This window comes from Trachymyrmex cornetzi, unplaced genomic scaffold (assembly GCF_001594075.2).
Source record: "Trachymyrmex cornetzi isolate Tcor2-1 unplaced genomic scaffold, Tcor1.1 scaffold868, whole genome shotgun sequence".
Taxonomy (NCBI): domain Eukaryota; kingdom Metazoa; phylum Arthropoda; class Insecta; order Hymenoptera; family Formicidae; genus Trachymyrmex; species Trachymyrmex cornetzi.
The window spans coordinates 199,986-216,785 of record NW_017300210.1 but is presented as its reverse complement, the minus strand read 5'-3'; the positions used below and the strand labels follow the sequence as shown (position 1 = coordinate 216,785).

At 41.1% G+C, this 16,800-nt stretch overlaps 1 protein-coding gene across 2 annotated transcripts in view; it reads left to right on the top strand.

Moving 5' to 3' along the window:
- Nucleotides 1–14,938, top strand: part of px (MAP7 domain-containing protein plexus) — a 98,583-nt gene extending 83,645 nt beyond the window's left edge. The window contains exons 8-15 of one of the 2 annotated variants that reach the window (XM_018519990.1): nt 4,692–4,942; nt 6,752–6,996; nt 7,165–7,323; nt 7,450–7,595; nt 10,602–13,130; nt 13,236–13,442; nt 13,634–14,017; nt 14,102–14,938. In XM_018519990.1, the coding sequence (XP_018375492.1) occupies nt 4,692–4,942; nt 6,752–6,996; nt 7,165–7,323; nt 7,450–7,595; nt 10,602–13,130; nt 13,236–13,442; nt 13,634–14,017; nt 14,102–14,301 (4,121 nt within the window). In that variant the 3' untranslated portion in view covers nt 14,302–14,938. The remainder of the gene's footprint in view (nt 1–4,691; nt 4,943–6,751; nt 6,997–7,164; nt 7,324–7,449; nt 7,596–10,601; nt 13,131–13,235; nt 13,443–13,633; nt 14,018–14,101) is intronic. The other variant, XM_018519989.1, reaches the window with a different exon arrangement.
- The last annotated feature ends 1,862 nt before the right edge of the window (nt 14,939–16,800 follow it).

Genomic DNA, 16,800 nt, shown 5'->3' with positions numbered 1-16,800 from the left:
TAGAGGCTTTGGTATAAGAGAAAAGAGTCGCCAAAAATTTCGTTCGTGTACTACGAATAAAATTGACGTGAAGCCATGAAACCGAGCAGTATTTTAATTGATCTCTTTCTAAGAGATAGGGTTGCAATATGTTAGATAAGGACAGATGAATGCATTTGAGCGAGACACAACGATATATGATAAGTATAAGAAATGGATGGAAGATGTCACTATTATCGAATTTGGAATTTAACAAAGTCTCTGTACTATCGACCTTGATTAAGTTTGACCGTCACTCTAGCATCCTCTTAAAGACTTAAAACTTTAGTAATGGCTTATTATAGAATATGTGTTAATATTTTGCATTTATTTAGATAAGTCGTCCTTGTTTGCGCTCATGCGTCTGGTTCGGATTGATACGCTTTGAATATTTCATGTTTTGAATTAATATTAAAATTATACATATTGATTAATTTACTTTCCATTATTATTATTATTATTCTCATTCTTATTCGCGTCGCAGCTTATCTCGATCTTTTTATCTTCACTCCCACGGATATCTTACTTCGAGAACTAAGAAGTGCTAAGGAGAATGGCAGCGGGTCAACTTTCCGCTAGAAGAAGATCCTTCGCGACTTGGAAGATTTAAGAGAAAGGAAGGAGGGAAGGCAGGTGCGATTTACGCGACGACCCTGTATATCGGAAGCGCTCGGTGAAAACACTTCGGTGTAAAAACAGAGTTAGTGGCGTAATCCGGTCGCCACCATCCCCGTCCACGCGCCGCTCGTCTTCCCCTTCTACGGTCTCTAGCCCTCTCGTCGTCGTTCTCCTCCCTTTGCTCTTTCGCGGGGATATGAGAGAGAGAGGGGGGAGGGGGGGGGGAGAGCGAGAGAGAGAAAGTGAGAGAGAGTCGGCAGGGACCGTAACGGGCCGGATTCAGGCTCTCTTCCTGTCTTAGTGGTGTGGCGTTACCATGGTAACAGACTGTAAGCCGCTTAACACCCCCTCCCCCCAGTAGCCCCACTCTGCTCTCACTCTTCCTTTTTTTCTCTCTCTCTCTCTCTCTCTCTCTCTCTCTCTCTCTCTCTCTCTCTCTCTCTCTCTCCTGTCGCAACCTCCTCTTCCTCCTCTTTCGAGCCCGACGGAATCCTCGTGGCACCGACACACGGAGTCAACCCACCCCGTAGTGATACTCGTGGCAGAGCGGGCGGTAGTAAATGTCGTTTTCCCCTCTCCATTCCGCGCATCCCCTTTTCGCCATTCTCATTCCCCGCTCTGCGACCAGGCATGTTTTCGCACACCCTCATCCGTAACGAGCGGGCGAGAAGTCCCTCGACTCGAAGAGGATATCTCTCGTCTGTCATCGACGACGATCGCTCCTTCGTGAAGATGTATATCCAAGCGATGAGGAGGTGGAGAACGACGATTAGCGTGATAGAGTGTCATAGAGGATAGCGGCGGGAAAGGAGGGATGGAAGAGATAAGTTGGCTCGTGTGAGAAACGGGAGAAACTTGCGGTCGGAAGTTTCGGCGACGAAGTGCATGAACGCGGATTCTGTCCGGACGCGACATCTCGCGGTTTATTCAAATGAGAGCAGGGGTGGGTTATGCAGTAAGGGATGAAGGAACGCCAACTGTGAGTCCGTGAGAACAAGGGAGGCGAGAAGAAAGAGATACCGCGCCGTTAAATGAGAGCGCTTTTCGCAAGAGGACAAACTCACCCCTCCTCCGAGGGTGGCGCGCGACATTCTCGTTGCAACATCGTAGAAAAAGAATCGATGGATATTTTTTTTTGCCTTTGTCTTTAACGACCAGGAACGTGACACGCGTTGTACTTACATAGCCAGTTGTTCCCCATTAACTGTTCCCTTCCTTGTTCCTGCAACATTGACAAGTATAAGAGATGGGCGACGTTGGAGAACTAAGCGGATACCGAAATGTGGTGGAAATCGAGCGACGTGAACGCAGCGGGGGTGAACAATGCGAGCGGAAAGGAATCTGATTCCGGTTTCGGGGATGGGAACGGCAGAAGAAGGGGATGCAGAGAAGATGATAGACTGAATAGAGATGAACAATGAATATATGGCCCGGAGAGAGAGATAGGGAGGACTGGGCGCGCAGAGTAATGCAAAGACGTCTGCATTCCGTTGATGAAGAATTCAATGGCGGGATAGACTACTCTTTCTTCGAGAGGGAGGCGAGGGCCATCGGGCATTATCTCTTCATTTTTTTCGTTTTACCCATGGACTTTTTTTTCGCACGAGGGAGGAGAGGGTGATTTTCTCGTTCTGGACCGCTCTCTTTGCGAAGACAAAAGACCGTTCGCATACCGACGTGTGTCGCTAACTATGAAAAAAGGGAGCTTGAATAAAGATAGCCACAATTCTTCTCCGCTAACGTCGCTTCACGATTTTTGCCCTTTTTACATGGCTTTTTTTATTCTCGTCTCTCGACTGAGTCTCCATGGTATCGATATCTGCCTGGTAAAATTCTCTTTGATTTTCTGTGTTTAAATTACATAAAAGGCAGTAATGATTCATACTGCTCGAAAAGATATTAGAAGTGAAAGAATTTCATCAATTTTTGAAATGTGTTAGAAATTCTACGACTTCTTGGAAGGAATCAGTACTTTAATTGTAATTTGACAGCAGTGTTACGCTGTAGTATTTATGAAATGATTTCGATTAACCTATTGAACTTATTCTGTTTTAATTTAAATTTTGCAAAACGGATATTGAAATATCGATGCTTTATGCGATATCATTGCAACTTTATATGCAGCGCTATATACGCGTGCGTATATATGCATATATCCAACGTTGTAGATATACGCAATGCAACGTCTGGGTCAAACCTAGAAAACAATGTCATGAAAATGCAATACATTCGGGAACTTCATCACATTGATGTCAAGGATGATGTATCATAACGCTGTTTAATTAAACTACGAAGTCGGCCGTGGCATTTTTTAACATAATGAAGGACACAGGTCGCACAAAGTATTTCTGCATATGTTAATTGAAAAATGTTCTGATTAATAATACTAGTTAAATAGTCCAAAAATATTTTGTAAGTTTACTCACGTCGAATGATGTTTTTGTAATACGCTCTAGACTATCTATATAATTCTCTTTTAATGATATTAGCTGTGCTATGTTTTTTAATGCAGTACTTCAACATTTGCTTTCGATACACGTTTTCCTTCGAGTTGCATCTCAAGTTACGGCACAAGTTAAAGCTTAAATTAAAACTTGCATTGCAGCTTAATGCCTCCTCGCTCGTCGCGTGTATTTTGATAATAAAAGCACTATTCGTTCCATCTACTATTACGCGCTTATTTTATCGAAGAGTAACACGATCGATTTATAATTATGTTTTGGAATTAAAATTATGTCTACTTTTGTCGATTATCCAGCTCGCTTTACCAACCGCGATTAATTGTCGCCGTCGGTTTGTCTAATTAACGAACGCTGGTTCGCGCGTAGCTGCCGACAATATTTTATTACCGGTTCGCTCGACACTCTTCGCCGTAAATTCTAATTATTACCGCCATTACAGCGGCCTAACGCGCATCGTGTTTTATCACTCGTCACTTCCGTCGTAAAATCAGAAATTCGAGAAAGAAAAACGTACATTTTTTACGTCGACGTCAATCACATTTTGTCAATGATAACCGTTTTTCTCGTTGCGATTGATCTCTGCCAAAAAAGAAAAAAGAATGCAAGCATTATCAGCAACATTAATAGTAATTTATATCACTGTGTTAAATTGATGTCTCAATAAAATATTTAACAGTTTTCAAATGAGGACGAAAATACAAAAAAATTCAAAATATTATCGAAAGTCAGTAAAAATTATGAAATTTTGTCTAAAAATTTGGGAAAAGTTACAGAATTTTAGGATGAGGAATTACGACAATCCTGAAGTAATTCATTGAATTCCTCAAAATTTGTATATTGGTAAATTTGGGATCTCAGGTTAATCAACCTGAAGAGTACCTTTGGGTCGATGCGTCTGGTTTGCGTGTACACGCTCGTTGATACTTATTCCCTTTCTTGCCTTACCTCTCGCCGACCGCCTCGCAATTAATCTCCCACGAAGTCGATCATGCTCGGCCGACCTCCCCGGCGGGTCACGTCAACACGAGCGCGACCTTCGATCCCGCGAGGAGAATTATGAGGCACGCTCGTTACTGAGCACGAGAGAGAGTGAGAGAGAGAATGCACGTGTATGGAGACGACGGGGTCGCTCGTTAATCTTCGCCCGATAACGCCTCTTCCAGGATGAGTGTATGAAACGTACACGTTTATCGAAAGTTTGTTACCGCGAGCACCACGTTATGCGAGAGTCTCTTACGACATCGATAGATAGATTCGAGTAAATGGCGCGGTTAATCGAATTCCTATCCAGAATAATTAGACATGCGACATATGTATCCTTCGAGCGACACGTGTATCCCTCGAACCGTCACGAACGGAGATTGATTCGGCAAGTCGCTACGAAAATCCGGCGAGAGAAGATCGTTGCATTTCAATGACATCGCGATTACATCTGACGCGCGACATTTATTCGTGTCAAAAACGATCCGCGCCATGTTGACGTGTTTCCAACCATCGAGGTCAAGATCTACTTCCGTAGATCTTAAGTTAAGTTATGCGCGAGCGTAAATTTCACACGGACCCGGGCATTGACCTCTTCTGTTCTCTTTTCAGGTCTACAGCCCGTCAGCACCAAAGCTCAGCCAACCTCGATTGGCAAGTCCCACCGACCCAGTTCCGGCGTACTACCTCAGGGTCACACCCCAGGACCTGGACCGGGCGGGCAGCAAAATAGCAGGAGCTTTGCCGCTGCCTTGAGGAACCTGGCCAAGCAGGCGGGTCCGGCACCTCAAGAAGAGGAACCGCGTGTCAGCCCGAAGAACCGGGCGCCACCGCCTTTGGTCAGAGGTCCTTCCCCTGCTAAGGTGAGTAATTGCACCAGCCGCGTTATACCTTGTCCCTCTCCCTCGGCCTCTTTCGCTCGGGACAGAAGTGCATCCGTCTCGAAACGCGAACAAAGGTACCCTCGACCTCAGACTCGGTGGTCCCTATGATCGGAATAATAAACGACCGCTTAGGTACATAGCGGGCGCGGCTGAGAAAAATCGTTGACATTGGTCGTCTTGGCTTCTTCTTCACCTTTGCGATGTGACGATGCGTTTTTTTCTTTTTTTTTTCTTTTTTTCCTCGTACGGTTGGGTCGACGAAGAATATCGTAAATGGATGTAGAAGAGCATGGGCCAAAAGAGGGTGCATATATTTGCGTTCTCTTTCGAATCTTTTGGAATTTGCTCCCATTGATGACATGATTTATTTTACGATATTACCGAGACTATTGCGTTCACGATATACTCAGGAAAATTGAAATTGCCCACCTTTTGCGAATCTCGTATATTAGAAATCGCACGGGAGAAAGAAAGGCTGTGTACGCGTGCGAAAAAAATATTTTTTTATTCATTCAAGACGGAAATTCAATTCCAGGTTTAACGATCTGAAAATGCAATGCTGGAAATTAGAAAAGATTTCAATAGATGACTTTTCATCCGATTTTTACGGCGGAGAATCTGCAATTAAGAGAAAGCGTGTGAATTCTGAAACATCTTGCGCGTGATCGCGGTTGATCTCGAGCTATTCTTTAAGAGTAATTGCTACCGGAAATTAATGTCTCGTCATCAAAGGCGAAAGTGTCGAAACGGGATGAAATTACCGCTGCCAAATGGTGCGGTAGGAAGAGAGAATGATTTGGAAGGCATGCGAATCGAACGGCTTCGCAAGATTGCGAAGTGTCAAAGGTTCAGAAATAGATGAAAATGCAGCCAATCTCGGTAACGAAATGAAAAAGGTGGTTATTCTGGCGGAAAGAGAATAAGGTAGTTCCAATTCTCCAATAATCGGAGAGATCAAAGATCCTTTTCCTACCTCGATTGTATATCGCCCGCGCTATTGCATTGCAAATGCAAGACTTTTCCGAACTTTGGCTTTCCCGCTGACAATCTGGGTTAAGTAATCCGAACTGAACCGTACGTTTCTTCTGTTTTATTTACAATGTTCACAGAAAACTTCAAATTTCTCATACATCATCGTCAGCAGAAGCGTCTTTTTTTTCCGATAAACAGAAATAAAATTTTGATAATAAAGGAATAAGTCAATATCGTCTGAGTTTAGAAATTTTGCAAAGCCCGTCGGACTGATCTTCTTATAACGTTACTTAATATTTATCTATAATAGTAAATTCTTTGTCTTGACCGGAGGTACGCGTTCCTACCAATTTCCATGGTAAAGTCATCCGAGCGGCAATTCATTGCCGGTTCGATGCACGACTTCGTTACAACGCCCGGCAATAAACTACGAGACCGCTCGTAATATCTAAGTGGCGGAAGAGACTATAAGCTGAAGAAAATTTCAGGCAATTTGCGTCTTCGCCCAGCGCCTTCCAGGAAATCGTCTTGGAAATATTATTAACTCTCGGAACAGAACCGTGCCTTACTTTAGATTTTTTTCCCACGAATCACAGTATTCGCGCATTGCTACTTTTCAAACTCTTACCTCAATGATACGCGACCTATTATTTTGAAGATTAAATAACGCATGAATTATTCAAGTATATTCAAAAAATCGGTGTCACACATATCTAATATTATTGATTATGCTGTTCATTTACCGTATAAAAAAAAGGAAGAAAACATATGCATTTGTCGCATGGATTAAGGAATGTCGTTTATTTATTTTTCTAGGAGCGATCGACGCACGAACGAAGACCTGAAGAGATTCCCTCCTTGTACACAACTGCCAGACCTGTTGAAACCAGCAAACACAGCGTAACTGCCGCGGCTACCGAATTGCTGGCTCGTTCCGGTTTTCAGCCGTACCGGCCCGAGCACCATCCAGCCCATCCACCGGCATTCGCCTTGGATCCCGCGACCTATAGCGCCTATCATCCCGGTCTTTATCCACCACCGCACCTGCCGCACGCTTATAGGTAAGCCGCAATATTGCTTTATTAACGGTTCAGCATTGTCAAAGCAAAAAAAAAACAGAATCTCATGTTGAAGAATTTCACATTCTATTATCAATATCTAAATCTTCTTTTCTCAAAATAATTAGCCAAAGTTTTAACTAATTTTTCGCGCGTGTCTTCTTATTACAGGTTAGAGGAACAGTTGTACTTGGAGCGATGTGGAATGATAAGACCACCGTTGTTTCCCGGACTACCATCGTATCCTCTGTACGGTCTGAGATACAGTCCCGATATGCTTCCTCCGCCGCCTGCTTCCCTGGGCCTTATGTCTCCCGTGATGCACGAACGGTAAGTAAAAAGATTGAGAGAGAGAAAGAGAGAGCAAAAGAAAGAAAAAGAAGAAGACTCATCGAGCGAACGGTTGGGAATGCCGAACTTCTTCATTAACGCCGCGTCGCGCTTCTCCTTTTTCAGACTGAAGCTGGAGGAGGAGCATAGGCTGCGGCAAGCACGGGAGCAGGCTGCGTTGCGGGAGGAGGAGGAAAGGAGAAGAGCAGTGAGAAATTCTGCTCCCGCTGCCCCAGTACCCGCGCCTGCCCCTGCACCCGCCGATACTGCAGGTGAGCGAGTCGCTCCACCCCCCACTGCCTTTCATTAAAAAAAAAAAAAAAGAAAGAAAGAAAGCATCGATCGAAGCGCGATCGTGATCCGCCTGCGATCGCTCGTTAAGGCGCGCGAGCTCGTTCTATCTCCTTTTTTTTCACTAGTACGAAGTTTTCTGCAGCGTCGTCGTAATACCGCTGAAATTGTCGCGTATTTCTTTCGTATGACCATATCCAGTAAATTTAGCTAGCATCTTCTTGAAACAGTGCCGAGAATAATATATGCAATATCTGCATAAATCGCGTTTGTCACGACTCCGTAGCCCCGCGCGTTGTCTTATCTAGTTTTAATTCCCTCCCCTTGAGATCGAAGTCGCCAAACGAGATCGTATTCTCAGCGGTGATCGTTGTTCACTTGGCGTTCGGATGACCTGTATTGCGAGCCAAAGTTCTTCTGTAGATAGACGGACTGGCGGCGCGAGCGAGGAGAAGTCGTTGTAGAAATATGACTGTGACCCAGTGAGAACTCGAAAAGAAAAGAACAAACGGAACAAACAACATACTACGCTTCTAATTTTAATCTAGATTTAATGAAAATTATAGTCATAGTTATACTCGTTTCTTACGCAGGTAGCGTTGATATCTTTTAGGTAAGCACGCGATTTGGTGTCTGAGCGGAGTCTAAAGATGGGCTAAGTATACGCTGCGAACGAACAAACGTTAAACGAGCAGTGATTGTATATTTTTGGAACATTCGCTAATGTTCGATTTGTATCAGTCCTGTTCGATCGCAGAGTGGTGCATTGAAAAAAAAAGTTCAAAATACTTGATTTCTCGTTCGCTTTCCTTTCGTTGTTCGTTCGCCCAGTGTATATACCCTACGTTAATAATATTACCTTTTGGCTCGACACTCGCCGAGTTGTCAAAAGTGGACTTAGCGGCAAAAAAATTAAAATCCTAATTTTGATCTAGGAACGCGATCCAATTTTTCGAGATTTAGCTGTTTTTATTTATCTATTTACGGACCGAAGTCAGACTTCTGCTGTCGCCTTTTGTTAATGTCATGTTAACATTAAGTCGGCCTTCGGTTGGCCATTCACCTGTTGTGTACACGATATTCTTCGCATACGTGTTTCAAATTGTTTCTCCATTGTTTTAGTACTCGAATGTGAAACTACTTACTGTGCGACGACAGGTTGGTTATGTAGTTAATCGTTTTTGTAATTAATAATAGCGAAACTTAAACATAAGAGTGCACGCCTTCTAAAGGAAAGAATTTGTTGAACTTCGACGTTAAGTTTCGAAAATACTTATAATTAATAGTGGAAAATTAGGTGTGAATGAAATTGGTGATAATTTTCAAAAAATTACAGGAGATATATTAAATAGAGAGAGATGACTACTGTTATATGATAAACCATATATAGTTTAGATTATTTTCAATTTTCTTGTATCAAGTTATATATATTTTTTTTATATATTATTATTGTTAAGACGTATAAGCAAAATTGTATGTTTATTAATATTCTATGATTTGAGCGTTCATTTATTTATTAGTGTTTTATTTTATTAGGTATCATAAATTACATTTTTATTAATTAGAGTCGTTGAACAAATGAAGTATATTTCATCATTTGATGAAACGGAAAACATATTTTGTTATAAACATATTTTATTAGGCGAATGTATAATATATAATAATTCAAGGCGTGGACATAGATGCGTGAATGCTATAATTTAATAGACTAATTATTTCGATACCAAGTGTTCTTTTGTCAGGCGCAATGCACTCTTGCGTTAGTTCCCGCAACTGTTTTAGAAATTTTGCAATTAACCAATTAATGTCAACATAGTTTCCCTTAATTGTATAGTAAACATGTTGCTCCTCATACTGACTGAATCAACCGATGTATATAAACTATCATACATGTTCCTTTGTCAAAATTACACCATTTTTATATATATAATTTATTGTAAACATGTATATTTGGACTATAAATGAAAATAAAACTTGCAGAAAATGTGATTGCAATTCTAGTGGACTTGGAATTCTTGACCCTCGAATCATTTTCTGAAACAGTTTTGGGGAAGATTCCGTATTCGTAGTCCGATTGCTTTAATATCTATTTTACTACAATTATTGTGAGAAAAGTCGCTATATTAATACATTAAGAGCAACAGTGATAGCTATTGCCCCGATAGTGTAGAGAGAGACAATTGGTTTACTATTTATTTAATTTTTTTTCATTTAGCTTTATTAAAAATATGACAGTAATCATCCCCAATACTTCGATGCGAATATATTTAAGGATTTTTTTTTATAGCGCTGGAATATATAATTAAGCGAAACGAAAGGTAAGTTGGAATAGATAAACTAATAATTACGAAATAAATTTGTAAAATTTTATATTGCATACTGTCATTGTGCATATTAATTGCGTAGGCGTTTCTAATGCGATCATTATTTAATGCGTAATAATTTACAATAAATTTATTGCGTCCATTAATTGGAAGTATTGTTAAAATGCGAAAATTAATTTAGTCATAAATCACATATAACGTTATACTTTATGAAACCTATATAATCTCGAGACAATAGAAATAATTACAAATATTTTCTTAACGCTTCTCCTCGCGCGCGAGCTTGTTATAAAAGCTTATCTCAAAATAATAATAACAAAACATTTAAATCATATGACGATAAAAGCAACTGTTTTATATTAGATATGTTGAAGATATATCGAGAATTTTGGCTTATTTATACGAGATGGCGAAATCTGGCTATAGTGATATGTTGAATTTTCTTTATTCTTAAAAATAAGAATAAGTCTTTCTCGAAATTTGTTATTCTCCTTGGACTCATTTTAAACTCCAAAATTATTTCATAATTAACACTGAATCTTTATGTATATATAAAGCATGCTGTAAACAATACAAGGAAAATTACAACGTATCGCCATTGTCAAGATTTCTTTCATTGTAGAGTGGAAGATCACCAAGCACTGTGTTCGGGATTTGTTCCAGCTAGGAAGCCGACCATAGCGGTTCAGTTGCATAGCGACCGGGATCGAGAACGCGACGGGAGAGAACGACAGAGCGGTAGCGGCGGTGGCGGTGGTAACAACAGCGGTGGTAACGTTAACAACATCGGTAACATCTGTGGGAACAGCATTAGCAACTCTGGTAACTCTAGCAGCAACATTAGCGGATCTACCATTACTATCGGTAGCAATCACCATCAATCCCGAAAAGAGGAGCAACAGTCCTCTGCTCCGCCAGCTGCACCACCGCCACCGCCTTCCGATCCAACAATAGCAGCGGCAGTCACCATCTACCATCCCCGTCTGACACCTTTTCCCAATCCAGTGGCACCCATTGGACCAACTCTGGGCTCCACTTCTATATGCTCCGTTAGCTCTGCGCACATTCCACCCCCTTTGGGTTCTACTTTGCCCCCTCTGAACCTTGGGCCACCACCACCGGCGGCTATAAGCTCGACGCCGATCTGTCCAGCACCGATACCTGCTATTCCATCCTTGCCGCCTGGTGTAATAGGACCACCGCCACCTTCGCTGTCCTTAGGTATGTCCCTTCCACCTATCATCTCCATTCCCTCTTTACATTTACCCCCCGCGTCGTCGAATACCATTCATTCTAGTCAGCACACAGCCACGATAATGAGCAGTGCGACCACCACGGTCAACAGTTCCATTTACCACCAACAACAGCAGCAACATCAACAACCCCCGCCACAACAGCAGCAGCAACAACATCAACCACGTGCGAATAGTACAAGCAGTACAACGACTACGAGTTCTTTGTCCGGTGCGATGACTACGCACACGACGCCAACGCCGCCAAACAGTTCCTCGTCGACATTGAACGCCATGAATCACATGGCTCATAAGTCCCCGCCATTGTCTCACAGTGTTCATGTGCCTAGAAACAAAGAACCGCCAATAGCCACGACGACAGCAGGAACAATGCCTACGACTGCGACACTGACTACTACGACGAGCACCACGACAACGTCGCAGCCGGCTTTCGTCAGGCCGTTTGAGGACTCGTTCCGTTCCTCCTCAACGAAGATACAACAGAGACCACCGATAATAAACAGTCACAATCACAGTATAGCCAATCAGATCGGCCATCATGAGCCATCATCCTTGAAAACTTCGTCAATGACGCCAATTGCTTCTCAACCTGTAGGTAGTCAAGTGGTGCAAGAGAATTCCTCAACGATAGACAACAAGTCCATAAGCAGCCAACAAACGCTTTCCCAACCGATTCCCTATCCACCACCTCAACAGTACCATCATCCTCATATACCCGTTTCGCACGTGCCAAGTCTTTACAAACCGCCGCACTTTTCGACGTCGTCATTGTCGTCGTCGTCATCTCATCAGCAGCATCATTCTCAATCCAAACTCAATGTACCAACGATAAACACCAGCAATAGTAGTCATAGTAGTAGCGGCGGTACAAGCACCATCAATTCAACTAATTCAAATATCACAAAGCAGCAGAATGCGCATCACATTGCCGAATCTCATCAAACGACAACCACGACGACCTCGCGAAACGATAGCTCGACTAACAACTGCGTGTCTAGTGAGAAGACAATGACCAATAGCGTTTTCAACGCTAATAATCAAGTCAACAGCGATGATAAGATTGCAAATCATACAAACGTGCATCATAAAAGCAACTCTGATATCGCACCGAAGGACAACAAGCTGAACGCATGCAACGAAAAGACCGTAAGCGAAAATATAATCAGGCAACCACAATTGTCGAATCAGAATCACGTCGCAACGAATTCAGTTCAGGAGAAAACCGCAATCCCACATCTGCCTTATGAACAGCAGGGAAAGACTGTGAAGTCCTTTCACCCGGTGATAGTTATCGCCGAGAAGAAATGCGAGAAGAAAAACGAAATCGATTGTACTTTGCAATGCGATCAGAATAACGTCTTGTCCACATTACCGTTTCAACCGAGCTTTAAGTTTAGCATAAACGACATTGCACAGAAGCCCATGGACACGACACAGCTGATGCAAAGCATCCAATCTGAGGAAGTGTTGCGCACTTGTCAGAATGTCTCCAATGTGCTCTTGCAGATCCCGAAGTATCAGGAAAAACTCTTGAACTTCTCGACAAGCAACAACGAGCTGAAGACGACCGCGATTTGTATTACCGACAAGTGCAATAATTTGACTGAGATTTCCGTGAGGTGCGAACCAGCGGTACTGAACGTGCCTGACCTCAGTAAAGCTTTGAGTAAGCAGGATGTCACCAGCAACGAAAAGGAGGCCTTCCTGATGCCTGATGTGCCGAAGGAAATATCGACCCTTGATTTAGCCGAGAAGAGGCGTAAGCGAAGGAGGGAAAAGAACACAGGCGTCATATGTAGCTCCGACTCGGAGGGCGAGGAGGAAACCAAAGACATGGATTTTTGGATCACGAAAGGTCCACCGGCTAAACTACAATTTTCGGAAGACAAATTAGCCTTCCTAGCCATGTTTGGACTGACTACACTAACTATTAGGAATGGTAAAAGAATAACGCTATCTTGTTACGTGTTTTAATTTACTGAATTGATACAAAAATAATAAAAAAAATTAATTTACTGAATTGACATTGTCATTATTTTTGCAGAGATAGAATTGTGTAAGGTCGAAAAAAGATACAGAATAAATCCCGAGCCACCGGAAGTACCTTTGGAAGTAGAACCTATGATAGAGTCTGTCTTACCGATTCCGAGTGAGCATCCGGACTGTTTGCTTCACACGCCAGATTTCGAGCCAAAAGTTGGATTTCTCAGGAATATAGGTCTCGATATTATGCCTCCAAAAAAAAGAGATGGTAAATATATATCATCAATCAAATTGATATAATATTGTAATTATATAGATATAAAAAATATTATAGTTTTTTGTCGGTGTTATAATAAAATACACATTTCTAGTTTTATTATTTATTGTAACAATATTTCTTCTATGAGACATAATATAATAAGACAATAATTTGTGTGTATTGCTATTTTGCGATTGCAGAGGCAGAAGTGACATGGCAGCACGTTCTGGCAGATCGTAAGAAACGGAAAAGCGTGAATTCCGTTACTGCCTACTGTGAAAATAGAGCCAAAGTTTATTCTAGGAATCCTCCAGCTTTACCAAAACCTCAGAAAATGCGTCTTTTAGACAAAGTTAAAGCGAAACATATTCCGGAACGACCATCACCGCTACCACCCTTAGTTCCTGGTGAGAATGGTGTGAAGCAATATTATAAAACTACAGACATCAATGAGAGTACAGACATCAACGAGAATATAGACATCAACAAGAATACAAACACCGATGAAATAAGCGAGAAAATAAAAAAGCCGAGATGGACTGGAATCGTGGATGTTATGTTTGCCTACAGCGAGTATTTGAAAGGTGAACTTTTTGTTACATATTAGCATATGGTATTTATACGATAAATATAATAATATAGGCACGTATTTTTTTTATCTTTTACAGAAAAGTCATTGGAGAGGAAAATTCTGACAAGCGAAACATCAAAATTGAAGACACAGTCCAATAACTTGTGTTCCGATATTGCTCTATTAGAACAGAAAATGTACGATCTCCTGTGCGCCAAAACAACACTTGATTCCGAGAAGCAAAAGCTCAGCGACAAAATTGAGAGGATCAAGGCACTTGTTAGAAACCTTAGATAGCGTTGCGTAACGCACAACACGGAAACTCATTCATCTGTGATATTATCAGCGGGTTAAGGGCCGTTAGCGTGTAATACGCATTGCTAATAAACGTAACATTTAGATAAGTAATGGTTAAGGACAAACTCTTGAGTGACCAAATGTACAGCGATCGTTCGTATTATTTTGCATACTTTATTATGTAGTATAATGCGCCCCTTTTTTGCCGTCGACGATCGATCGTGTCGAGAAAACGGAAATCTTCGGCTCTCAGCTAGTGCATAAGAAACAGCGATCGCGTCCGTTGAACACGTTACCGCACTAATTAATAGATATTTTTCGCGCGCATTGTTTGACATTGGCGAGCGTGCCGATTTTTAATTATAAACGCGGAGTCATATCAACCGTACCTTCAAGGATATGTATAAAGCTCTAACTGTACAAATCGAATTGTAACCCATCCGTGGAAAGACAGTTTTTACACCACGAATAAAAGGACGAAGGCTTTCTAGTTTCACAACTAACGGCTCTTACACTCCAAGCATAAATAATTGTAATTTGTATCATATTTTAATGAGAAAAAAATAGACAAATCGTGTAACTTATTTTATTCTGCGTAATGTGGACTTTAACGTCGAAAACTTGGGGGGGGAGGGGGGGGGAAATAAAACAATGATATATCATGCAGTTTGTATGTCGACCGATTGATAAAGTGATAAGAGGACATTTGTAATAAGATCGAAAGGTGTGGCACCGACTATATCGGACTGACAGTGTCGAGAAATCGCCAGGGTTGGTAAAGACTAATGTTTTTTTTTTAAAGAATAAAACATATTGTGTTTCTTCTTGAATATGTTTTTAATGCTTCAAATATGCTTTAAACAGTACTATAAAAAAACATATTTAAAACATATTAAAAACATCAATTAAGCAGGTTTTAAACTGTTTAAAACACGTTTAAAACAGCTTTTTTCCCAACCTTGGAAATCGCTCGCATACAACAAATACTACGTCCTTATTTGTACGTTTAGCATAGTAGCGCGTGTGGTGAAACGGATTTAATCGATTGGAATTGGATCGTGTAATCGAATATTGCGAGCACCGCGTCTATGGACGGAGGAGGGAAAAAAATTCGGACGGTAGGACGTTTTACGCGAGTTTTACGTTTTGATTCGAACCAACGTTATAACGACACGGAAACTCTAGTCTACCGACATGCCCAGGTTATATGGCAAAAAAAGATCGCGCGTCGATACGTGTAAGATCAGAGTATTGAGCAGTCCTTCCTTTCGAATGTGTCCACGCCGTTCACCGTAACGAATATGAAGGCCAGTGAAGATACGAGGAGGAGCGTTATTAACGTATAACAACACTGCGGTACTTAGATAATGCGACTTAATTTTTAAAGAAAAAAAAAGGAAAAAATAAAGATAATCGTGAGACTTCGCGCGGAGCACATTCCACATAAGAGAAAATGCTTGTTGCCCGACCAACATTCCAACACGTCATTTCACCGCGACAATCGGATCTTGGGACTCGATGCAAGTCGAGTGGCGAACGAAATTTGAAGAGAGAAAAAAAAAGAAAGAAGCCGATCGCACTGTTGGTATTTCTTTTCTGCCGCGTCCATGTCGCGTAACTGCGCTCTATCTTTCGCACTTTGGTATCCTTAAAACTTGTCTCCCGCTCTCTGCTCTCCGAGCGCATCATATCTCATCGATATAAAAGTCGCACATCGTAAAAAAACACCATCTACCCACACGGTGTGCGCGACAAAGCTACCATTTATAGTTTCGCCGTTCTGTTCATTGAGTGCCTAACATTTCTCCCTACATTTGTACATACCATTATTTTTATGTATTATGTAATTAACAAAGGGGGGACCGCGAGTGCGCGCCGGTCTCAGTCTCAACTGGCCAGAACAAGAGTCTAGGAGTAAATTGTTGAAAATATGAACTACACGAGTATTTCTTTCCACACTTTCCATCATCCAAGCGTACTGTCCCTCACGAATCCAATCTTTGTAGGTAGGCAAAGTATATGCTTTTGTAAATTTTTATATTCTTTCTCATTATATCTTAAAAATATTGTTTTTTATACTTTTATATCTTGAAATAATATTTTATCGAATCGTAGCTTCTACTTATTGACATGATATCTTCATGATTTTAGTGTTAAATCCGTCTGTTAAATACCTGTTTTTTTATTAAAAATTCATATTTCTTAATTTTTTTTAAACAAATGAAGATTGCTGATAAAAAACATCATGCAGACCTATACATATAGGTAGGTATATTTTTTATATTAATATTTACATCTTACAATGATAATTTTATATTATATAATTATATTAATTAATTGAATTTGATAAAACTATTGCTTAGAAATTCTAAGTGCGATCTCTTGAAAATTATTAGGTGTTAAATTTAATTCCTGCCGTTTTTTCGTCTCCAAAATTGATTTGTTTCGAAGAGAAGATGAATGAATACCTTAACCAAAGTAATTTCCTCCATTTTCTAC